Source organism: Chiloscyllium punctatum, chromosome 38, assembly GCF_047496795.1.
Source record: "Chiloscyllium punctatum isolate Juve2018m chromosome 38, sChiPun1.3, whole genome shotgun sequence".
Classification (NCBI taxonomy): Eukaryota; Metazoa; Chordata; class Chondrichthyes; order Orectolobiformes; family Hemiscylliidae; genus Chiloscyllium; species Chiloscyllium punctatum.
The window spans coordinates 31,960,057-31,984,987 of NC_092776.1; the positions used below are offsets into that span (position 1 = coordinate 31,960,057).

Below are 24,931 nucleotides of genomic sequence, written 5' to 3' on the forward strand. Positions count from 1 at the left end.
ACTTACCCCAAAAAATAGAAAAACAATTTTTAGCTTCTCATGCTGAATATAGTGTTCAGAAGGAAATTTAATTCTAAGGAGGAACAAAATGGGACAGAACAGGTCGAGAGGCAGGATGGATAGACTGATTTGGATTGCTCTCTGAAAGTACTGGCAGAAACTTGATGGCCTGACTGGCTCTCTGTCTTTTACTGCTGCACGGTCCTATACTATAGAACCCAAAGTGCATTGTGAAGGTCCTTGACAGAAGCTTGAGGTTTAAAAAGATGGTAGAGCCCAATTACCTTTTTCTTTTGCCCCAGCCATTACCTGATGAATGATTCGAGGCATTGCTAATAGCCCTGTTGTTGCTGACTTTTAAATTGATTGAAATTGCTGAAGCTTCCTTTTCTTTTACAGATCGGTAATGAGGACCAGCAGGAGAAGCTACTAAGGGATTGGCTCGACTGTTGTGTCACTGAGGGTGGAGTTCTTGTTGCACAACAAAGGAGCTCTCGCCGGCGCAACCATCCATTGGTTACACAAATGGTGGAGAAATGGTTAGATCGTTATCGGCAGATACGACCATGCACCTCTCTTTCAGATGGTGAGGAAGATGAGGAGGAGGATGATGAATGAAGCAAAGTTTCTGATGGAGTCATTGGCATTACTTTGCTGAGAAGCCTGTAGATTGGACTCTTCTGGTTTGACATGCATCATGGAAAGTTTGGATACCAAATAGAAGTCACATTTGAGGTCTGGTCTTTGGCAGCCAAAAAAGGCTGATCTGTTTTGCCATGTTGAAATCAGAACTGGCGTGGTTGGACAACAATAAACTATGAATGCTAAATTTACTTTAATGTTAAGAGAAAAAGCTTTTTTTCCCCCAAACTGTACATCCTTAGCTATAAATGTACTGCATGTGGTTGTGTAAGAACTTGTGTAACAGGGAAAGAAGTATACCAGCATCTAAAAATAACAACTTGTATTGGTTTCCTAACAAGGGCACTTAAAAAAAACCTCCTTATTTTAAATTCTGGTTTGTTCCTTCAAGATTTATTTTATTATAGCCATTTTTGGTCTGTAGCCAATGTTTTTAAAATACTGGTGCATGTGTTCTTTTGAGAGAGATTTTAATGCCAAATTATGTTGCTGAGGGTCAGGTGACAGGTTGTACACTGGGATTTGAAGAATAAGGGGCATCATGGGTGGCAAAAACCATGAGAACAAGTGCATAGGTATTCTTTTGAATACTATAATGAAGTAAAATCTCTAAGGAACAAAATAGAGATGTTGGGTTGTGTTGGAAAGTGTTCACCAAAGTATTGTCTTTGTTTCTGACTTTTTAAGAGACTGTTACTCTATATAGTATGGAGATGGCAAATTATTGTTTTAAAGTTTGCAGACATCATACATGTTCTCATCTTCACTAATGTTCACAACTACAAACCTAGTTTAGATCCTGAACTCTGGCAGTAATTCTATTCTGATAATCCTATTTATTTAAAGTGACCTGGAGACATGAGGTACTTTTTTCCCATAAAATTAAGTTCAGAACCAATTGCGTGGATTTTGTTGATTGTTTACTCAACCCCAATGAAGAATTTCATGTTGCACAAATACATACTCTTGCTGTGAAAATGTTGCTGAATGTGCTGTTGACTTTTTTTGTCTATGCAAATACTGTGCACCACTGCTAAGCCAAAGGTTTCCACTTAATAAGGTCATTATATTGCAGTTGCATGTGTCTCACTTAAATTTTATAATTCTGTTTGGAACACTTTTGAACTTTACAGGAAATACTTTCTTTTGGAAACATTCTAGGCATCTTATGCAAATTGAGTTATCTATGTAATCCCTAATGTTCAGTACTTGTCACATCAGCAGCCATACAGATTAAACTACATTGATGTGAAATATTTAGATGAGTTATTTAATGAAGAAAATTTCAACTTTATATTTCAAAAGGTAAAAATGAAAATGTAAGCAAAATATTCATCGGTTATAAAGTAATATCAAAATTAGGAGTACTTTTTTAAAGAAAAGTGTTTTCTGGAAGTGCCACAAAATCTCACCTCAGGTTTGAGTTAAATTTCTTGCATGGCTTTGAGGCAATAGTGTATAATTTTTAGTTGAGGTGTACCAGGTACCAGTTTCTGTGCCTCTTTTTTTTTACTGCTATGCATTAATATTTGCAAACAATAAGCCTTTGTACAACACAGTATCGTCAGCTGATGCATCATATAGAGTGCTGTGCCACAAAAATGAAGAGAATTGGATTGTAAGTGTGATATGAGAGGCATACTCTTTAAAGGTTTGGTTTTGCAATTTAAGTGCTTTCACTTTTAAAATATCATATCTGCATTGGGATATTTAATATTTTTAAAAGTAATCTTAACTTGGTTAGGCCACAAGTGTGATAATTCCAACGACACTGTCCATATTGTAAATGCACAATTTCCTTTACTATATCTGCTCAGTATGGGAGAGAAGAAGTCTACAGTATCATGCCTGTAGAAATGTTTCTTCTGTTCTCTCCACACAGGTGGGCAGTAAGCTCTTGATAAGTTTTTAATTGTGAAACAGGACCTGTAAATCTAACCACATTCTCTTAGAATCAAATTATTTGATTAAAATGTGTTCAGGTTTGTTTGGAAAAGTGGTCAACAGTTTATCTAGATCCCTTGAAGATTCATGAAATATCAATGTCAGTGTGTCATTGAGGTCATCTGAAATTTATTAAATCTGGGCATGTATCTAAATGGTACAATTTTAATTTTTGTTTGTAACATGTACCTGAGATTGTGCAAACTAACATCCATAATTTTATTAGACGAGCTGTATGAAATGAATCTGTTGATAAAGGAAGATGCAAACAGATATGAACTCCTGAAGGGGCACAAAATATAAATTAATGAGGAGCCTTTTGGATGTTGCTGTCTGGCTGACTACCCTTAGGTTAATATCATTTTTCAAGTTTCAAAAGTAGTTCTCAAAATACCTGGTTAAAGTTGAATCTAAGTTTGTATAATGAATTATTTAGCTAAAACAGCTTCAGTAATGCTGATTCATTGGATATCTTTTTGCTATCAAGTTTTGTTTTTGAGATCCTTGTCAAGATAATTTATTTTGAAAATGAATATTATTCCTAAATACCTTCCTCCTTTGAGTAGTTTATGTTCTGGGGAAAATATTGAAATATGTGCAAAAATCAAACAATTACATTTTTCTCATCATTCTTCCATGTAACGTAGGTGTGACTGGCTAGGTATCCTTAATTCACCTGGAACTGAAGTGCTTGCAGTTCTAGTTCAGAGGGCAGTTAAGCATCATCTTGAGTTCCATTAAGGCCAGATTGGGTCAGGACTGTAGTTATATATAGAACATAGAACATAGAACATTACAGCGCAGTACAGGCCCTTCGGCCCTCGATGTTGCGCCGATCAAAGCACCCCTAACCTACACTAAGCCACTATCCTGCATATACCTATCCAATGCCCGCTTAAATACCCATAAAGAGGGAGAGTCCACTACTGCTACTGGCAGGGCATTCCATGAACTTACGACTCGCTGAGTGAAGAACCTACCCCTAACATCAGTCCTATATCTACCCCCCCTTAATTTAAAGCTATGCCCCCTTGTAATAGCTGACTCCATACGTGGAAAAAGGTTCTCACTGTCAACCCGATCTAACCCCCTAATCATCTTGTACACCTCTATCAAATCACCCCTAAACCTTCTTTTCTCCAATGAAAACAACCCCAAGTGCCTCAGCCTTTCCTCATAGGATTTTCCTACCATACCAGGCAACATCCTGGTAAACTTCCTCTGCACCCGTTCCAGTGCCTCCACATCCTTCCTATAGTATGGCGACCAAAACTGCACACAATATTCCAGATGCGGCCGCACCAGAGTCTTATACAACTGCAGCATGACCTCAGGACTCCGGAACTCAATTCCTCTACCAATAAAAGCCAGTACGCCATATGCCTTCTTCACTGCACTATTTACCTGGGTGGCAACTTTCAGAGATCTGTGTACATGGACACCAAGATCCCTCTGCTCTTCCACACTACCAAGTAGTCTACCATTAGCCCAGTAATCCATCTTTTTATTACTCTTACCAAAGTGAATCACTTCACACTTAGCTACATTGAACTCCATTTGCCACCTTTCTGCCCAGCTCTGCAGCTTCTCTATATCCCGCTGTAACCTGCCATATCCTTCCTCACTGTCTACAACTCCTCCGACTTTCGTATCATCCGCAAACTTGCTCACCCAACCTTCTAACCCTTCCTCCAGGTCATTTATAAAAATGACAAACAGCAATGGTCCCAAAACAGATCCTTGCGGAACACCGCTAGTGACGGCACTCCAAGATGAACCTTTGCCATCAACTACTACCCTCTGTCTTCTTCCAGAGAGCCAATTCCTAATCCAAACCTCCAACTCACCTTCAATGCCATATCTCTGTATTTTCTGCAGTAGCCTACCATGGGGGACCTTATCAAACGCCTTACTAAAATCCATATATACCACATCTACCGCTTTCCCCTCATCTACCTCCTTAGTCACCTTCTCAAAGAATTCAATAAGGTTTGTGAGGCACGACCTGCCCTTCACAAAACCATGCTGACTATCCTTGATCACATCACTCTTATCCAGATGTGCATAAAGAACATGAATGAATAATCTGTGGTCTTATCACCAATGTTGAGATGAGCTTTCAATTCCAGATTTATTTAACTTCCACCAACTATCAGTAGTATGGTTTGAACCCATGTCCCTGGAACATTAGCTGAGCCTCTGGATGATTGGTACAGTGACATTACCGCTATTCACTCCCTTTTCTGATATATTAATTGGTACATTAGAATAGAGCAGGAAGTAATTTGAGCGTAAATCATTGCTCAGATCAGTAATTGTGTTAAGTCGGATGTTGCAGTTGATGAGAAGTAGAATTTGTTTGAGCTGAACAGGTGACAGCATAGTTAAGGGAACAAAAAAAGTATCTAACCTGTTGGCACTTCACCTGTCTGTATCTCCCTTCTCCACCCCATCCTCTGATTATTTCATGAAGAGAGCAAATGTACTGTATTTGGGGAGTCCTGTTAGACCAGCGAGGAGGTTGCTGTGAAGTTAGGGGAGTAGGGAAGAGTTGGTGGTCACCTGTTTGTAAAACTACCAGCTATTGGGTCATGCTGTTGCCCTAATCAGCTTACATAATTTTGTCTTAATATTATACTTCAAGTTTCACCTTCTGCACATCATGTTGGTGATATTTTTTTATCCACCTATTTACTGCTAATCAACACTTATAAGTATTTTAGAACCACAATGCATGTCATATTCAAGGTTTCTCAAATGTCAGCCTGAGGTCAAAGTTGATGTGAATAAATGGAACAAACTAGTTTCTGTCCTAAGTGAAAGGGGTGTTAAAAGCCTTTCATTGGGACTTGTGAATGGTGAGATGCAAATTTTCCTAGTGATGGTAGTCTTTCAGTCATAAACTGAGTAGAACAAATGGAGGTATAATACAGTGCAGGTGGAAGTAGACCCAATGCCATAACTAGATTTGGGTGCTCCAAGAATTAGACTGGAGGAGAGAACATTCACTTATCAAAAATCAATCCATTTTTTGCATCTGAAAGTTCGTGAGCATTTCCATTTACTACAATAAAAAGTATTTTTTTTAAATTAGACCAGAATGGTATCTACAAGGTAGATGTGAATGTGATTGAAACATGCATAAGTTATTAATACAAATCTGCAGTTTGAAATGAGAACTCATCGTGATAAAAACGAGTATAAAGTATTTGAGAAATGAATGTTGTTGGGAATGCATTGTCTGTAAATAAAAATTTGGAAAAACTGGAAGATCTGGAACAGTTTGGAAATTTTCTGGATTGATTACTATATGATCTCTTGGAAACTGAGGTCAACAGTTCATGTGCTTTATTCTACCTATTAATAGAAAGTCAAGTGACTTTGAAGGAAAGTTGAGCAAAGCTTTTAGGAAAATGACAGATGGGCTTCTGTTACTGATTTTCAAGCATCCCTTTCTGGACTTCACCTAAATTTATGAAAATAGAAACGGTCAGTAAGGAAATAAATTTCTGGAGCTAGAAGTCTGTCTTTCCTTCTGTCAGCAGAAGTTCTTGGGAACCTGATGATGGTTTTTGATTACTTTATAAGCCTTGAAAAGTTGAACTGTGACTGTTTTTCTCTAAATGATCAAATTCAGGTTGATTTCAAACTGAAGATTTTCCATCTAGTCATGGGCTGTCACAGTTTGACTTTTGCGAAGGGAAAAATACCCACTGGACTGAGCAGTTAATATATTCTCTCCATTATTTTCACATCCATGACCAGCAAGATTATTTCTTTTGTCCTTTAAAAATAAAAACCCTCATTTGTGTTGGGATTAAGATGAGCGTTCCAATTCTGGATAATAGTTTAGTTGTTAACCAGTTTTTCCACTTGTTTTAAGGATATGGTTTGTATTACTATTAACAGATTATTTTGTGTTCATTTAGAAGAAGCTTAGTGGAAGCCCCTCAATCTGGATAGTTGTACAAAAGATTGATCATTTTAATTATTTATACTGAGGGGTAATGGGGGCTTAATACCAGCACATTGTTTCCATAAGTCATACAGTTTAGATACGGTGAGTTGGGATCATGCTCGTAATAGAAAATTGATCGTGGAGTAATAGTAATTGGTAAATGATAAAAGGAGAGATACCAGGTTTCTCATGCTGCAACACCAGAATGGCATTGGAATTGTCTAAAATTTTCTTTTAGATAGGGAAGGTATCCCTGAGTTGTTCACAAGATTTAATTTAAGGGCAAGCTGGTACAATTGGTAAGAGTTTAAAGGTGGATTGTCTACAAAAGCTAAAAAGGTGATTGTGAATCCGCAACCATATGTGCTATGCTCTTAAATGAAGGATTAGTGGTGAGTTATAGTCAGTGAAAATTCCATTTCAATTAAACCAGATTGAAATAAAAATACAGTGGAAATGTAAAAATGAAGTTGAAGCACTTCAAAGGGGGAAAAAAATGTTGCAATTCTATTTCCAGCTTTTCAAATGCTAAGTTGGGGAGTGGTGGAGAGAAGGAGAAAGCAGGGATACCACTTAGACTGGAGGTTTTAAAAAAAAAACTCAGGTTCTGGCATGGAAAGGCTGAAGCATAACTCTAAGTCCTGTGAGGGCTGTCTTTTCATTTTGGTGTTTTAAAACCTGTGGACTTGAATTTAAGAACTTTTAAAAGCAGAGATTTACCAGGATGACTACTTGATTTCACAGCAAGGAATTTGATGCCTACTGTGAGTTCTGTTTTTGTTTGTGGCTTCCTGTGATATGCAGATGATCAGAAACCAATGAATTGTTTACAGATGAAGCTGACTGATGCTTTGCTAAGTGAGCATGTTGGAACTAAAACAAGTTAGAGATATAGGGAATTGGAGAATGACACACAATATGTGCAGTTCTCCCCAGCAGAGGTCCTCTGCAGTAAAGAAATATCAATTTAAACGTAGCTTCCTTTCAATAGGGGTTGCTGTGAGCTGTGACTTTTGAATTGATCAACTAGAGACATTTCACATGTAAACTACTCCACTTTGTACCTCTTCGAAGCCAGTGAAAGCGTTCAAAGTCTAAGCCTGGCTAGCTGAAGAAGGATAATCTCAACACTGGAATTAGGAAGCAAAGACCATGAAACAGACTTCCCTGTTTTTCTACCTCTGCCAGTAATCACTTTTCACAACATATTTGTTTGTATGTAAGGGGAAGTTTATAAAAGGGCAAGAGTTTTAATTATTGTTAAATGCTTTTATATCTGCTTCCTTGTCAATGATAGGTTGACTAATTGTAATAATTCTTGACTCATAGAAATCTGCTCTGTGCTTTCTATGAATCTTGGTTTGACAATCATTCACTATTTGTTATCAGGCTGCCCAAACCATGAACGAAAATTGTAACTCTGGGACTGAATGAATATTTTGTTGAATTGTAATTTCTTTTTTCAAATGTATTCATCAAGTGCAACTTTCCAGAACTGAGCAGTCAGCTCCACATACAATGAGTTTCTGATGGTTAATTTCCCCCTCAGCTGCCTCTCTGAATATGACCGATAGAAATTGATTTATAGGAAAAAGAGAGAAGGCTTGGTATATTTCACATCCCGAGGTACGAATATGGCTGGTGGAAGTTGCTCATAGTAGAGCAGGCAAGTAAAATGGGACAATCATTTGATGTGGCCTGGAAATCTAGTCTGTGCTTTCTATGAATCTTGGTGTGACAACAAGTTTTTTTAAAAAAAGTATATGCAGCACCCTATTTAAAATAACAAATTTTACATTTTGGTATGTCTCTGAAGAGTGGGGTTCAATTTATGGCATGTCACCCCAGTGGGTTCTAACAGTCTGTGAAGGGGAATGTTCAAATTTGTATAAATTTGAGGAAAAGGATCTGGAAGAATTCTTTATTTTGTTTGAAATGGTAGCAAAATGTTGAAGTGATGGAAGTTAAAATGGGCGTGCACAACTGGTTGGCAATTAAAGTGTACAATGTTTATGCATCACTTTTAGAAGAGGTTGATTTCAATCAATTATGGGATCATAGAGATGTACAGCAAGGAAACAGACCCTTCGGTCCAGCCCGTCCATGCGACCAGATATCTCAACCCAATCTAGTCCCACCTGCCAGCACCCGGCCCATATCCCTCCAAACCCTTCCTATTCATATACCCATCCAAATGCCTCTTAAATGTTGCAATTGTACCAGCCTCCACCACTTCCTCTGGCAGCTCATTCCATACACATACCACCCTCTGCGTGAAAAGGTTGCCCCTTAGGTCTCTTTTATATCTTTCCCCTCTCACCCTAAACCTATGTCCTCTAGTTCTGGACTCCCCGACCCCAGGGAAAAGACTTTGTCTATTTATCCTATCCATGGCCCTCAATTTTGTAAACCTCTACAAGGTCACACCTTAGCCTCCAATGCTCCAGGGAAAACAATCCCACCCTGTTCAGCCTCTCCCTGTAGCTCAGATCCTCCAACCCTGGCAACATCCTTGTAAATCTTTTCTGAACCCTTTCAAGTTTCATAACATCTTTCCGATAGGAAGACCAGAATTGCATGCAATATTCCAACAGTGGCCTAATCAGTGTCCTGTACAGCTGCAACATGACCTCTCAACTCCTGTACTCAGTAGTCTGACCAATAAAGGAAAGCATACCAAACGCCGCCTTCACTATCCTATCTACCTGCGACTCCACTTTCAAGGAGCTGTGAACCTGCACTCCAAGGTCTTTGTTCAGCAACACTCCCTAGGACCTTACCATTAAGTGTATACGTCCTGCTAAGATTTGCTTTCCCAAAAATGCAGCACCTCGCATTTATCTGAATTAAACTCCAGCTGCCACTTCTCAGCCCATCTGGTCCAGATCCTGTTGTAATCTGAGGTAACCCTCTTCACTGTCCACTATACCTCCAATTTTGGTGTCATCTGCAAACTTAACTGTGCCTCTTATGCTCGCATCCAAATCATTGATGTAAATGACAAAAAGTAGAGTGCCCAGCACCGATCCTTGTGGCACTCCACTGGTCACAGGCCTCGAATCTGAAAAACAACCCTCTGCCACCACCCTCTGTCTTCTACCTTTGACCCAGTTCTGTATCCAAATGGCTGCTGCTTCCTGTATTCCATGAGATCTAACCTTGCTAATCAGTCTCCCATGGGGAACCTTGTCGAACGCCTTACTGTAGTCCATATAAATCGCATCTACTACTCTGCCCTCATCAATCTTCTTTGTTACTGCTTCAAAAAACTCAATCAAGTTTGAGACATGATTTCCCATGCACAAAGCCATGTTGACTATCCTGAATCAGTCCTTGCCTTTCCAAATACATATACGTCCTGTCCCTCGGGATTCCCTCCAACAACTTGCCCACCACCGAGGTCAAGCTCACTGGAGTATAGTTCCCTGGCTTGTCTTTACTGCCCTTTTTGAGTGGGAGCAGTGGCCGAGGAAAAACGAACCCGGGAGACTACAGCTAAGGTAAGACAGTTTGTTTCAAAATTACTTACCTGTAGCGGGCAGCGGTTTTTTTTTCTCTCTCTTCACAAAAAGAGCGGGAGCAGCAGAGGAAGTGATGGTAAACAGAGGGGCAGCCGGGAAGGAGAACGGTGAGTATAAATACTCCCCCTTTAATCACCAACGGTCATTTGAGTGGGAGCAGCGGCCGAGGAAAAACGAACCCGGGAGACTACAGCTAAGGTAAGACAGTTTGTTTCAAAATTACTTACCTTCCCGCCCAGCTATGCGCTCCAACCTCACTTCCGCTGCCCGCTACAGGTAAGTGATTAGTATTTGAGTGGGTGTGTTCTAGACCCCAGGTCCTACTTCCGTAGGGCCTCCCTCCCACCCTCCTCCTCTAACCTAACTTTAAAGTCCACAGGTTATTGACTCAGTGTTCTTGTTTTTGGAGACAGTGTACAGTCATGGCAGCGCAGGCGGTGGAATGTTCCTCCTGCAGGATGTTTGAGGTAGGGGTGACCACCGATACTCCTGCCGACTTCGTGTGCAGGAAATGCAGTCAGATCCTGATCCTCACCGAACAAGTTAGGGAACTGGAACTGGAGCTGGATGAGCTGAGGATTATTCGAGAGGCTGAGAGGGTGATCGATAGAAGCTACAGGGACATAGTTACGCCAGAGAACAGAGGTAGCTGGGTAACAGTTAGAGGTGGGAAGGGGAAGAAACAGGCAGTGCAGGGTTCCCCTGTGGTCGTTCCAATAAAAAATAAGTATGCAGCTTTGGAAACTGTTGGGGGGGACAGCCTTGCAGGTGTAAGCTACAGTGAAGGGGTCTGTGGCTCTGAGATTCAGAAGGGAAAGGGGGAGAAGAGGAGAGCGCTAGTTATAGGGGACTCTCTAGTTAGAGGGACGGACAGGCGGTTCTGTGGACATGGGCGAGACTCTCGGATGGTTTGTTGCCTCCCAGGTGCTAGGGTCCGAGACGTCTCGGACCGTGTCTTCAGAATCCTTAAGGGGGAGGGTGTGCAGCCAGAAGTCGTGGTACACATTGGCACCAACAACACAGGTAGGAAGAGGGATGGGGAGGTCATTCAAGAGCTCAAGGAGTTAGGCTGGAAGCTAAAAGCTAAGACAGACAGAGTCTTCATCTCTGGGTTGTTGCCGGTGCCACGTGACAGAGAGGCAAAGAATAGGGAGAGAGTGCAGTTGAACATGTGGCTGCAAGGATGGTGTAGGAGGGAGGGCTTCAGATATTTGGACAATTGGACTGCATTCTGGGGAAGGTGGGACCTGTATAAACAGGACGGGTTGCACCTGAACCAGAAGGGCACCAATATCCTGGGGGGTAGGTTTGCTAGCACTCTTCGGGGGGGTTTAAACTAATTTGGCAGGGGGATGGGATCCGGACTTGTAGTCCAGCAAGTAAGCTAGCTGTGTGTCAGGATGTCCAAGACTGTAGGGAGGCTGTGGAGAAGGTAGCACTGACAGGGACTACTTGCGGACACAGAGATGGGCTCAAGTGCGTATACTTCAATGCAAGGAGTATCAGAAATAAGGTGGGTGAACTTAAGGCGTGGATCGGTACCTGGGACTACGATGTTGTGGCCATCACGGAAACATGGATAGATGAGGGACAGGAATGGCTGTTGGAGGTTCCTGGTTACAGATGTTTCAGTAAGATTAGGGAGGGTGGTAAAAAAGGAGGGGGGGTGGCATTGCTAATTAGAAATGGCATAACGGCTGCAGAAAGGAAGTTTGAGGGGGATCTGCCTCTGGAGGTAGTATGGGCTGAAGTCAGAAATAGGAAAGGTGCAGTCACCTTGTTGGGTGTTTATTATAGGCCCCCCAATAGCAGCAGAGATGTGGAGAAACAGATTGTGGGCGGCACGGTGGCACAGTGGTTAGCACTGCTGCCTCGCAGCGCCGGAGACCCGGGTTCAATTCCCGCCTCAGGCGACTGACTGTGTGGAGTTTGCACATTCTCCCTGTGTCTGCGTGGGTTTCCTCCGGGTGCTCCGGTTTCCTCCCACAGTCCAAAGATGTGCAGGTCAGGTGAATTGGCCATGCTAAATTGCCCGTAGTGTTAGGTAAGGGGTAGATGTAGATGTAGATGTAGGGGTATGGTTGGGTTATGCTTCGGCGGGGCGGTGTGGACTTGTTGGGCCGAAGGGCCTGTTTCCACGCTGTAAGTAATCTAATCTAATCTAATCTAATCTAATCTAATCTAATTGGGAAACAGATTTTGGAAAGGTGCAGAAGCCACAGGGTCGTAGTCATGGGCGACTTCAACTTCCCAAATATTGATTGGAAGCTCTTTAGATCAAGTAGATTGGATGGGGTGGTGTTTGTGCAGTGTGTCCAGGAAGCTTTTCTAACGCAGTATGTAGATTGTCCAACCAGAGGGGAGGCCATATTGGATTTGGTACTCGGTAACGAACCGGGACAAGTGGTGGGCTTGTTAGTGGGTGAACATTTTGGTGATGGCGACCACAATTCTGTGACTTTCACCTTGGTTATGGAGAGAGATAGGTGCGCACAACAAGGAAGTTTTTACAATTGGGGGAAGGGAAATTACGATGCTGTAAGACAGGATTTGAGGAGCATACGTTGGGAGCATAGGCTGTCAGGGAAGGATGTGGTGGAAATGTGGGACTTTTTCAAGGAGCAGATACGACATGTCCTTGATATGTATGTACCGATCAGGCAGGAAAGAAATGGTCGTGTGAGGGAGCCTTGGTTGACGAGGGAGGTTGAATGTCTAGTAAAGAGGAAGAAGAAGGAGGCTTACATAAGGTTGAGGAAACAAGGTTCAGACAGAGCAGTGGAGGGATACAGGATAGCCAGAAGGGACCTGAAGAAAGGGATTAGGAGAGCTAAGAGAGGGCATGAAAAATCCCTGGCGGATAGGATCAAGGATAACCCCAAGGCATTCTATGCGTATGTGAGAAACCTGAGAATGACGAGAACGAGGGTAGGTCCGATCAAGGACAGTGGTGGGAGACTGTGTATTGAGTCGGAAGAGATAGGAGAGGTCTTGAACAAGTACTTCTCTTCAGTATTTACGAACGAGAGGGACCGTATTGTTGAAGAGGAGAGTGTGAAACGGACTGATAAGCTAGAAGAGATACCTGTTAGGAAGGAAGATGTGTTGGACATTTTGAACAACTTGAGGATAGACAAGTCCCCCGGGCCTGACGGGATATATCCTAGGATTATGTGGGAAGCAAGAGAGGAAATTGCAGTACCGTTGGCAATGATCTTCTCGTCTTCACTGGCAACTGGGGTGGTACCAGGGGACTGGAGAGTAGCGAATGTTGTGCCCCTGTTCAAAAAAGGGAATAGGGATAACCCCGGGAATTACAGGCCAGTTAGTCTTACTTCTGTGGTAGGCAAAGTAATGGAAAGGGTACTGAGGGATAGGATTTACGAGTATCTGGAAAGACACATGCTTGATTAGGGACAGCCAGCACGGATTTGTGAAGGGTAGGTCTTGCCTTACAAGTCTTATTGAATTCTTCGAGGAGGTGACCAAGCATGTGGATGAGGGTAGAGCAGTGGATGTAGTGTACATGGATTTTAGTAAGGCATTTGATAAGGTTCCCCATGGTAGGCTTATGCGGAAAGTCAGGAGGCATGGGATAGAGGGAAATTTGGCCAATTGGATAGAAAACTGGCTAACCGGTCGAAGTCAGAGAGTGGTGGTAGATGGTAAATATTCAGCATGGAGTCCAGTTACAAGTGGAGTTCCGCAGGGATCAGTTCTGGGTCCTCTGCTGTTTGTAATTTTTATTAATGACTTAGAGGAGGGAGTCGAAGGGTGGGTCAGTAAATTTGCAGATGATACAAAGATAGGTGGAGTTGTGGACAGTGAGGAGGGCTGTTGTCGGCTGCAGAGGGACTTAGATATGATGCAGAGCTGGGCTGAGGAGTGGCAGATGGAGTTCAACCCTGCCAAGTGTGAGGTTGTCCATTTTGGAAGAACAAATAAGAATGCGGAATACAGGGTTAATGGTAGGGTTCTTGGTCAGGTGGAGGAACAGAGGGATCTTGGGGTCTATGTACATAGATCTTTGAAGGTTGCCACTCAGGTGGATAGAGTTTGTAAGAAGGCCTATGGAGTATTATCGTTCATTAGCAGAGGGATTGAATTCAAGAGTCGTGAGGTGATGTTGCAGCTGTACAGGACTTTGGTTAGGCCACATTTGGAGTACTGTGTGCAGTTCTGGTCGCCTCACTTAAGGAAAGATGTGGAAGCTTTGGAGAGGGTGCAGAGAAGATTTACCAGGATGTTGCCTGGAATGGAGAGTAGGTCGTACAAGGATAGGTTGAGAGTTCTCGGCCTTTTCTCGTTGGAACGGCGAAGGATGAGGGGTGACTTGATAGAGGTTTATAAGATGATCAGAGGAATAGATAGAGTAGACAGTCAGAAACATTTTCCCCGGGTACAACAGAGTGTTACAAGGGGACATAAATTTAAGGTGAAGGGTGGAAGGTATAGGGGAGATGTCAGGGGTGGGTTCTTTACCCAGAGAGTGGTGGGGGCATGGAATGCGCTGCCCGAGGGAGTGGTAGAGTCAGATTCATTGGCGACCTTTAAGCGGCATTTGGATAGGTACATGGATGGGTGCTTAATCTAGGATAGAAGTTCGGCACAACATCGTGGGCCGAAGGGCCTGTTCTGTGCTGTATTGTTCTATGTTCTATGTTCTTAAACAGTGGCACCGCGTTTGCCAACCTTCAGTCTTCCAGCACCTCACCTGTGACTATCGATGATACAAATATCTCAGCAAGAGGCCCAGCAATCACTTCTCTACCTTCCTACAGAGTTCTCGGGTACACCTGATCAGGTCCTGGGGATTTATCCACTTTTAACCATTTCAAGACATCCAGCACTTCCTCCTCTGTAATCTGGACACTTTGCAAGATGTCACCATCTATTTCCCTACAGTCTATATCTTCCATATCCTTTTCCACAGTAAATACTGATGCAAAATATTTATTTAGTATCTCCCCCATTTTCTGTGGTTCCACACAAAGGCCACCTTGCTGATCTTTGAGGGGCCCTATTCTCTCTAGTTACCCTTTTGTCCTTAATATATTTGTAAAATCCCTTTGGCTTCTCCTTAATTCTATTTACCAAAGCTATCTCCTGTCCCTGCTTTGCCCTCCTGATTTCCCTCTCAAGTATGCTCCTACTTTCTTTACACTCTTCTAAGGATTCATTCGATCAATCCTGTCTATTCAAAGTTTGTGAGAAGATTTATAGCTCGGGTGCTCGTTGTGGTGGTTCTGTTTGACGAGCTGGGAATTTGTGTTGCAGACATTTTGTCTCCTGTCTAGGTGACATCCTCAGTGCTTGGGAGCCTCCTGTGAAGCGCTTCTGTGATGTTTCCTCTGGCATTTAGAGTGGTTTGTCTCTGCCGCTTCCGGTTGTCAGTTCCAGCTGTCTGCTGCAGTGGTCGGTAAATTGGGTCCAGGTCGATGTGCGTATTGATTGAATCTGTGGATGAGTGCCATGCCTCTAGGAATTCCCTGGCTGTTCTCTGTTTGGCTTTTCCTATGATAATGGTGTTGTCCCAGTTGAACTCATGTTGCTTGTCATCTGCGTGTGTGGCTACTAAAGATAGCTGGTAGTGTTGTTTCGTGGCTAGTTGGTGTTCATGGATGCGGATCGTTAGCTGTCTTCCTGTTTGTCCTATGTAGTATTTTGTGCAGTCCCTGCATGGGATTTTGTACACTACATTGGTTTTGCTCATGCTGGGTATTGGGTCCTTCGTTCTGGTGAGTTGTCCGAAAGTGACCGTTGGTTTGTGAGCTGTTATGAGTCCTAGTGGTCGCAGTAGTCTGGCTGTCAGTTCAGAAATGCTCTTGATGTATGGTAGTGTGGCTAGTCCTTTGGGTTGCGGCATGTCCTCATTCCGTTGTCTTTCCCTTAGGCATCTGTTTATGAAATTGCACAGGTATCTGTTTTTGGTGAATACATTGTAGAGGTGTTCTTCTTCCTCTTATTGCAGTTCTGGTGTACTGCAGTGTGTTGTGGCCCTTTTGAACAGTGCCTTGATTCAACTTCTTTTGTGTGTTGGGGTGGTTGCTTTCGTGGACAGCTGGAACTGACAACCAGAAGCGGCAGAGACAAACCACTATAAATGCTGGAGGAAACATCACAGAAGCGCTTTACAGGAGGCTCCCAAGCACTGAGGATGTCAACTAGACAGGGGACGAAACGTCTGCAACACAAATTCCCAGCTCGGCAAACAGAACCACAACTATCCTGTCTATGCCTGACACATGCTTCCTTCTTCTTAACCAAACCCTCAATTTCTTTAGTTATCCAGCATTCCCTATACCTACCAGCCTTTCCTTTCACCCTGACAGGAATATACTTTCTCTGGATTCTCGTTATCTCATTTCTGAAGGCTTCCCATTTTCCATCCGTCCCTTTACCTGCGAACATCTGCCTCCAATCAGCTTTCGAAAGTTCTTGCCTAATACCATCAAAATTGGCCTTTCTCCAATTTAGAACTTCAACTTTTAGATCTGTTCTATCCTTTTCCATCACTAGTTTAAAATGAATAGAATTATGGTCACTGGCCCCAAAGTGCTCCCCCACTGCCACTTCAGTCACCTGCCCTGCCTTATTTCCCAAGAGTAGATCAAGTTTTGCACCTTCTCTAGTAGGTACATCCACATACTGAATCAGAAAATTGTCTTGTACGCACTTCAGAAATTCCTCTCCATCTAAACCTTTGACACTATGGCAGTCCCAGTTGATGTTTGGAAAGTCAAAATCCCCTACCATAACTATCCTATTATTCTTATAGGATAGCTAAGATCTCCTTACAAGTGTGTTTCTCAATTTCCCTCTGACTATTGGGGAGGGGAGGGAGAGGGGAGGTGTCTACGATACAATCCCAATAATGTGATCATCCCTTTCTTATTTCTCAGTTCCACCCAAATAACCTCCCTGGATGTATTTCTGGGAATATCCTCCCTCAGCACAGCTGTAATGCTATCCCTTATCAAAAATGCCACTCCCCCTCCTCTCTTGCCTCCCTTTTCTATCCTCCCTGGTAGCATATGTATCCTGGAACATTAAGCTGCCAGTCCTGCCCATACCTGAGCCAAGTTTCTGTAATTGCTATGATATTCCTAACCATGCCCTGAGTTCATCTGCCTTCCCTGTTAGGCCCCTTGCATTGAAATAAATGCAGTTTAATTTATTAGTCCTACCTTGTCCCTGCCTGCGCTGACTGTTTGACTCACTTCTGTTCTCAGCTCTATCAGTCTCAGATCGATCGCTTTCCTCACTACCTCCCTGGGTTCCCCCCACCCCCCCCCCCCCCCCCCCCCCCCCCCCAACCTTACTAGTTTAAATCCCCCCAAGCAGTTCTAGCAAATTTCCCTGCCAGTATTAGTCCCCTTCCAATTTAGGTGCGATCTGTCCTTCTTGTACAGGTCACTTCTACCCCAAAAGAGATTCCAATGATCCAAAAATGTGAACCCTTCTCCCATACACCAGCTCCTCAGCCATGTATTCATCTGCTCTATCTTCCTAGTCCTGCCCTCTCCAGCTCGTAGCACTGGGAGTAATCCAGATATGACTATCCTTTATGGACTGTCAGCAGTTGGATTTTTGCGAACAAAAACATATTTATATGGTAACCACTGTTTATCACTTGTTTTAAGAATATGTCTATTAGAATCAATAGATTTGTTCCATTTAAAAGAAGCCTACTGGAAGTCTCTGAAGTTATGGAAAGTAGTCAAAACAGGAGGTTGATTGGCAATTTTGATTGAATCAAAACATTTTTATAAATGGTGCAACTGGAGAAACAGTGGAGCTTCATTGCTAGCTCATTCCTCCTGTCAGCTATAAGTATGTAAATATTTGAGATTGCATTCAGAGCAAATGTGACCAAACAAGCATTTGTTTTAATCTGTATGTTTTCTATACTGAGAGTATGAATCCTGTGTATGAACAATGAATTTACTTCGGCTGATTTTGTTACTGCTGCAGAATAGGAAGTCCTTATGTTCAGAGCATTAATTTCTTTGTAGGTTTACTTGCATTCTAAACAACTGTGTTGTATAAAATATTTACTATTTTTTAAAATTAACTTGTGCATTTGTAGGCGCTATAGATGTTTTGCAACCTTCTCGCCATTTTCTAATGGGCAATAATTGACTAATACTATGAATTATGCTCAGGCAATGCTTGTGGACTTCATCCAATGATTGATTTATACTCTGGCATACCTATGTACTAGGTAAAACTGCATAGATCATTCTAGCAAGTTTTGAGAAGACTTGTAGCTCAGTTGAGATTTTGGATGTAGTTTGCTTGCTGAGCTGGAAGTTTCAGTTTCAGACGTTTTATCACCATACCAGGTAACATCAGTGAGCCTCTGGATGAAGCACTGGTAGTATGGTCCACTTTTTATTTGTTTAGGTTTCCTTGGGTTGGTGATGTCATTTCCAGTTCTTTTTCTCAATTGGTGGTAAATGGGATCCAAGGCGATGTATGTGTTGATCTAATTCAGGTCGGAGTGCCATGCTTCTAGGAATTCTTGCCCATGTCTGTATTTGGCTTGTCTTAGGATGCATGTGTTGTCCCAGTCGAAGTGATGTCCTTCCTCATAATTATACAAAGATACTAGTGAGAGTGGGTCATGTGTTTTTGTGGCTAGTTGATGTTCAGTATCCTGGTGGCTAGTTTTCTGCCTGTTTGTCCAATGTAGTGTTACAGTTCTTGCAAGGTATTTTGTAAATGAAATTTAGTTCTGCTTGTTGCCTGTATAGGGACCTTCAAGTTCATTAGCTGCTGTTTTAGTGTGTTGGTGTGATGACATGATGCCAAGAGGTCTGAGTAAGCTGGCGGTCATTTCCGAGATGTCTTTGTAGAGGAGAGTGGATAGGGTTTCTGGATGCTCGTTTGGGTTTGTTGCTGAGCAATCAGTGGACTGTTCGTTGGGTACCCGTTCTTTTTGAATACACTATATAGGTGATTTTCCTCTGGCTCTTCATAGTTCCTCTGTGCTGCAGTGTGTGGTGGCTCATTTGAAATAGTGTTCTAGTGCAGCTTCGTTTATGAATGTTGGCATAATTGCTGTAGTTTAGTATTTGCTCTGTATGTGTTGTTTTCCTGTAGACACCGGTTTGAAGTTCCCCATTGGCTGTTTGCTGTACTGTGACATCTAGGAATGGCAGTTTGTTGTTGTTTTCGTCCTCTTAGTGAATTTAATGCCAGTAAGGGTATTATTGATGGTCTTGAAGGTTTTCTCTAATTTGTTTCATTTAGTGATGACAAAGGTGTCATCCACGTAGAAGACCCAAAGTAGGGTTCTTAGAGGAAGTAATGCAGAGACTTGAACAAACAGCTCTGCCAACCATCCAACCCAAACTTTGGGTCTGCTACATGGATGGCACCTTTGTCGTCTTGTTTCGTTTAATCTTCAAGACCATCAATAATACCCTTACTGGCATTAAATTCACTAAGAGGAGGGAAACAACAACAAACTGCCATTCCTTGATGTCACAATAAAGCAAACAGCCAATGGGGAACTTCAAACCAGCGTCTACAGGAAAACAACACCTATGGACCAAATACTGAACCAAAGAAGCATTAGTCCCAACATACACAAATGAATCTGCATTAGAACACTATTTCAATGAGCCACCACACGCTGCAGCGCAGAGGACATTTATTTATATAATGTATTCAAAAAGAATGGGTACCCACCGAACACAGTCCACTGATTTTTCTCAGCAACAAACCCAAACAAGCAGACAAAACATGGCCAGAAACCCCAGCCATTCTCCCCATGTCAAAGACTTCTCTGAAATGACTGCCAGACTACTCAGACCCCTTGGTATCATGGTAGCCCCACAAACCCACTAAAAGAGCAACCAATGAACTTGAAGGTCCCTATACAGACAACAAGCAAAACTAATGTCATTTGCAAAATACCTTGCAAGAACTGTAACAAACACTAGATTTACAAACTGGCAGAAAACTAGCCACCAGGATACATGAACACCAATTAGCCACAAAAAGACATGACCCACTCTTTCTAGTATTGTTGCGCACACATGAGGAAGGACACCATTTCGACTGGGACAACACTAGAACAAGCCAGAGACACTTGAGAATTCCTAGATGCATGGCGCTCCAACCGGAACTCTATTGACAAACCTATTGACTTGGATCCCATTTACCATCCACTGAGAAAAAGAACTGAAAATGACATTGCCACAGGAAATGACATCACAAACCAAAGAAACCTAAACACCCAAAAAGCAGGCTACGTCACCAGTGCTTCATTCAGAGGCTCACTGGTGATATTACCTAGTTTGGTGACAATGTCTGAAACCGAACCTTTCAGCTCAACGAGCAAATCTACATCCATAGATCATTTGCACAAGGCTGTTACTAAAGTTAAAATATAAATTGTTCATTGAATGGAGCTATGACATACTGAATAAATTAGTAAATTGATTGCACAATTTTTTTACTTTCCCTGCCTGCATGCTAAACAAGCTAGTTAATATGCTCTTTCACCAAGAAATTGTTTCCTTGTATATAAAATAGCATCAAGTTGTAAGTTCCACATACTGGTCCCCATCTTTTGTTATTTCTGAAAATAGTTCAGTAATGGATATAGTGCATTACTTTTGCTTTGAAAGTGCACATGCTGAAGATATTACTACAACCTAGATTTAGGGGATTATTTTGCATTATAATGTTTAAAATCTTGATAGAAGTTATTTATTGCAAATGCCCTGAAAGCACAGTTATTAAAGGCACTGTACTCCAGTAATACACGTATCTATTATTTCCTCTTTGCATATCAGCAAAATTAAGTTTCATGGAATTTTTAATATTATTCTTTGTAATTTGCCTAATACATGAACAGCAAACATGAAATTAAGCAAATGAATGTATTCTGTAAAATATTTAACTTTATTTTGTTGTGATTTTTCCTTTTTCTTTCTCTTGGGTTGGTTTTATTTTTGCTGTAGCTCTCCGCATTCAACTTGCTCCTCTGTTTGTTTATTCTCCATCCATTCTGCTATTTTTCTTGATTTCCTTGCTAGATTTCCCTCTATTACATACTCTTTGATTCTTGCTTTTCTAGCTATACTCCATTGGGTCTTTGTCTTAATGACCTGTTTCTTGTTTCTTCTATTTTCAGGTCTGTTATGTTCCTTCTTTGCAACTCGAGCCTTCTCGTTTCCTATATTTATCATTCTTTATCCAATTGAAGGGATGCTTTAGTTCAATGCTACTTAGTCTGTTTTTTTATATCAGGTGCTTGAAATCATCTAAATCTAGAGAAATATTTCAATGTTTGATTGTATATATTAGCAAGAAAGATATCTGATATGTTGAAAACCTCTGAATTATTATCCATTCCATTCTGATTTTCTCCTCTACCTGAAGAACGAAGCTAGTGTATTGCAAGATAATTTTTTGGCCAAGGGATGGTTTATAAACATATCATTCAGGGAATATTGTTTTCTGAAATAAATGTTGTGAAAGATATTCATGTATTTGGTGGTGAATAAAGTTTGTAAGGAAATGTTTAGAACAAGTCAGCATGGATCTCTAAAGAGGAAAACGTGCTTAACTAACTTGAGATTTTTGAAGAGTTGACAATGCTGTTGATTTGCTGTTTGTTGGCTTTCAGAAGGCATTTGATATAGTACCACATAGACTTGAGGAAAGTTATGTCATGGAATAAAAGGCTTAGTGTCAACATGGATATAAAATTGTTTGAGTAATAGGAACCAGTAATAGTCAATGGCTGTTTTGTTGGCTGGTGCAAGGTTTTTTAATTGGAGTTCCTGAGGGGATGATATTGAGACACTTTTCCTGTGTGGATTGTGGTATTGCAGAGGGAAATTACAAGGTTTACAGATGACAAAATAAAAACCAAAAGAACACGATGCTGTAAAACAGAAGTTGCTGGAAAAGCTCAGCAGGTCCGCCACCATCTATGAAGTGAAATCAAAGTTAATGTTTTGGGTCCAGTGACCCTTCCTCTGAGTGACGAGAATGGTTAGGGTAGGGCAGTGGCTGTTGTCTACACAAACTTTAATCATTTGACAAGGTTTCTCATGGTGGGCTGGTCCAGAAGATCCGAGAGGTTCGTCATAATCATTAGTTGGGTGGAGTGCACTATTAATTTAATATCTCTATTGGTTTAAGTGATTCAAAGTATTTCCTAAATATTTTTGATAAAACTCTTTAACATCTTCTCTAACTATCGCTGGCATTTTCTAGCTGAGCATTTGCTATTTATTCTCAACGTCCATATCCAATTTACTGTGACTCTCAATTTTAAGCTTTCTCATTTAATCTAATTTGTGATCTGTTTTGTAGTAAACATGACACAGAATTTGTTGGCATAGTCACTCATTTGCACAGCCTCCCTGACCAGCTTGCTTTGTCCCTCCAGTTAATAAAGCAATTTCTGCACAAAATTAACATGAAGACAAAAGAGTAACATCCCAGGACCAATAGCACATAGATCACATGACAAAGTAATGAGTGGGATGAATTAGTGGATAGTGGGAAAGAAATTGTGTGGAGATTAGAGTAAAAGAAATGTTTTAATGAGGGAATGTTGAGTGTGAGGTACTTGTAGTTCACCGAGGCCAATGACCCAGCAAATGGTATCAATTCGCACACAACTGCTTCATTAAATGGTCCAGAATTTGGGAGGACTCTGTCCAGTTTTAAACTTTGCATTTCTGAGGAGATTCCGATCAAGACTTCAAGATTTTGAAGATAGCTTTTATTGCATAGGAATAGGAGGGGTGGGATGCCAATCAGGCCTGTTTTTAGCAGGAGTGATTTGTACAGACGCTGTGAAATTACAGAAGTGTTTGAGCTCCTGTAGCACTGTGATAGTGTGTCACCTTTTGAGGCAGCAGGGCCGGGTTCCTGTCCTACCTGCTCCAAATGTGTTGTAACATATCTGAAGATTTTGATTTTAGAAAAATCTAGAAGTGGGAGGGTAGGGAGACAAAGTGATGCAGTGGGAGAAATTTGGCAGATCTAGTCCAGAACAGGAGTTATAGGGGTTGGTCCCTTAACTTCCTAGTTGTTTTAGAATTTTTTTTGCCTGCAGAAGAGGAAGTAAGTTGGAAAAGAAGACCTTAAAACAACCAGGAACTTTTATCTGAGGACCTTTTTATAAGAGGTGAACATAAGAGGTATGGTTAGTAAGTTTGCAAATGACACCAAAGTTGTTAATGTAGTGGACAGTGAAGAAGGTTAGCTCAATACAATAGTGGGCTGAGGAGTGGAAGGTGGAGTTTAGTTTAAATAAATGAAGTGTGGAAAGGCAAATCAGGGTAGGACTTGAACACTTAATGTTAAGGTCTTGGGAAGTGTTGCTGAACAAAGATCTTTGGAGTGCAGGTTCATAGTTCCTTGAAAGTGGAGTCCCACGTAGACAGCATAGTGATGAAGGCCTTTGGTATATTTGATCAATGCATTGAATGTAGAAGTTAGGAGGTCATGTTGCGGCTATACAGGATGTTGGTTATACCCTCTTTGGACTACTGCGTGCAGTTCTAGCCTCAGTGCTATAGGTAGGATGTTGTGAAACTTGAAAGGGTTCAGAAAAGATTTACAAGGATGTTGCCAGGTTTGGAGGGTTTGAGCCTTGGGGAGAGGCTGAATTGGCTGGGGCACTTTTCCCTCGAGAGATGGGGGCTGAGGGGTGATCTTAGAGGTTTATAAAATCATGAGGGGTATGGATAGATAACAAAGGTATTTCTCCCAGGATGGTAGAGTCAAAACCAGAGTGCATAGGTTTAAGGTGAGAGGGGTAAGATTTAAAAGGAAACGAAAGGGCAACTTTTCCATGTAGAGAGTGATGCATGTATAGAACTAGCTGCCACAAGAAGCAGTGAAGCCTAGTACAATAACATTGAAAAGGCATCTGGATGGGTATGTGAATAGGAGGGGTTTAGAGGAATATGGGCCAAATATTGGCAAATGGGACTAGATTAACTTTGGATTCATGATGAAAGACTTATGTCTGAAACATTGCCTCTTCTGCTCCTCAGATGCTGTTTGACCTGTGCTGTTCCAGTGCCACACTTTTTAAGACCATAAGACATAGGAATGGAAGCAAGGCCATTTGGCCCATTGAGTCCACTCTGCCATTTAATCATAGCTGATGAGTGTTTCAATTCCACTAACCTGCACTCTCCCTGTAGCCCTTAATTCCTTGTGAGATCAAGAATTTATCAATCTCTGCCTTGAAAACACACGTCTTGGCCTCTGCTGTGCTCCGTGGCAATGAATTCCACAGGTGGCTAAAGGAATGTCTGCTTATTTCCGTTCTAAACTGACTCCCTTTTGATGTTAAGGCTGTGCCCACAGGTTCTAGTCTCCCTGCCTAATAGAAGCAACTTTCCAGCTTCCACCCTTTCTAAGTCATTGTAAGTTTCTATTAGATCCCTCCTCAACCTTTAAAGAATACAATCCCAGGATCCTCAGCTGATCATCATCATATGTTAGGCCTACCATTCCAGGGATTATCCTTATGAATCTCTGCTGGACAAGCTTCAATGCCAGTATGTCCTTCCTGAGCTGTGGGGCCCAAAATTGGACACAGTATTCTAAATGAGGCACAACTGGAGCTTTGTAAAGGCTCAGAAGCACATCACTGCTTTTATTTTCCAACCATCCTGAGATAAAGGACAACATTAGCTTTCTTAATATAGACTCAACCTGCAAGTCCACCTTTTAGAGAATCCTGAACTAGCACTCCCAGATCCCTTTGTACTTTGGCTTTATGAATTTTCTCACTGTTTGGAAAAAATACAAGCATGGACTATTTTCTAAAAGTGCAAGACACTTGCTCAGGTTGAATTTCATCAGCCAATATGAC

The 24,931-nt window shown here is 41.7% G+C and overlaps 1 protein-coding gene across 5 annotated transcripts in view; it reads left to right on the plus strand.

Moving 5' to 3' along the window:
* LOC140463506 (ubiquitin thioesterase ZRANB1) overlaps positions 1-1,624 on the plus strand; it is a 63,993-nt gene extending 62,369 nt beyond the window's left edge. For all 5 annotated transcript variants that reach the window (XM_072557550.1, XM_072557549.1, XM_072557552.1 and 2 more), the window contains one exon: positions 400-1,624. In XM_072557550.1, coding sequence (XP_072413651.1) covers positions 400-618 — 219 coding nt within the window. In that variant the 3' untranslated portion in view covers positions 619-1,624. The remainder of the gene's footprint in view (positions 1-399) is intronic.
* The last annotated feature ends 23,307 nt before the right edge of the window (positions 1,625-24,931 follow it).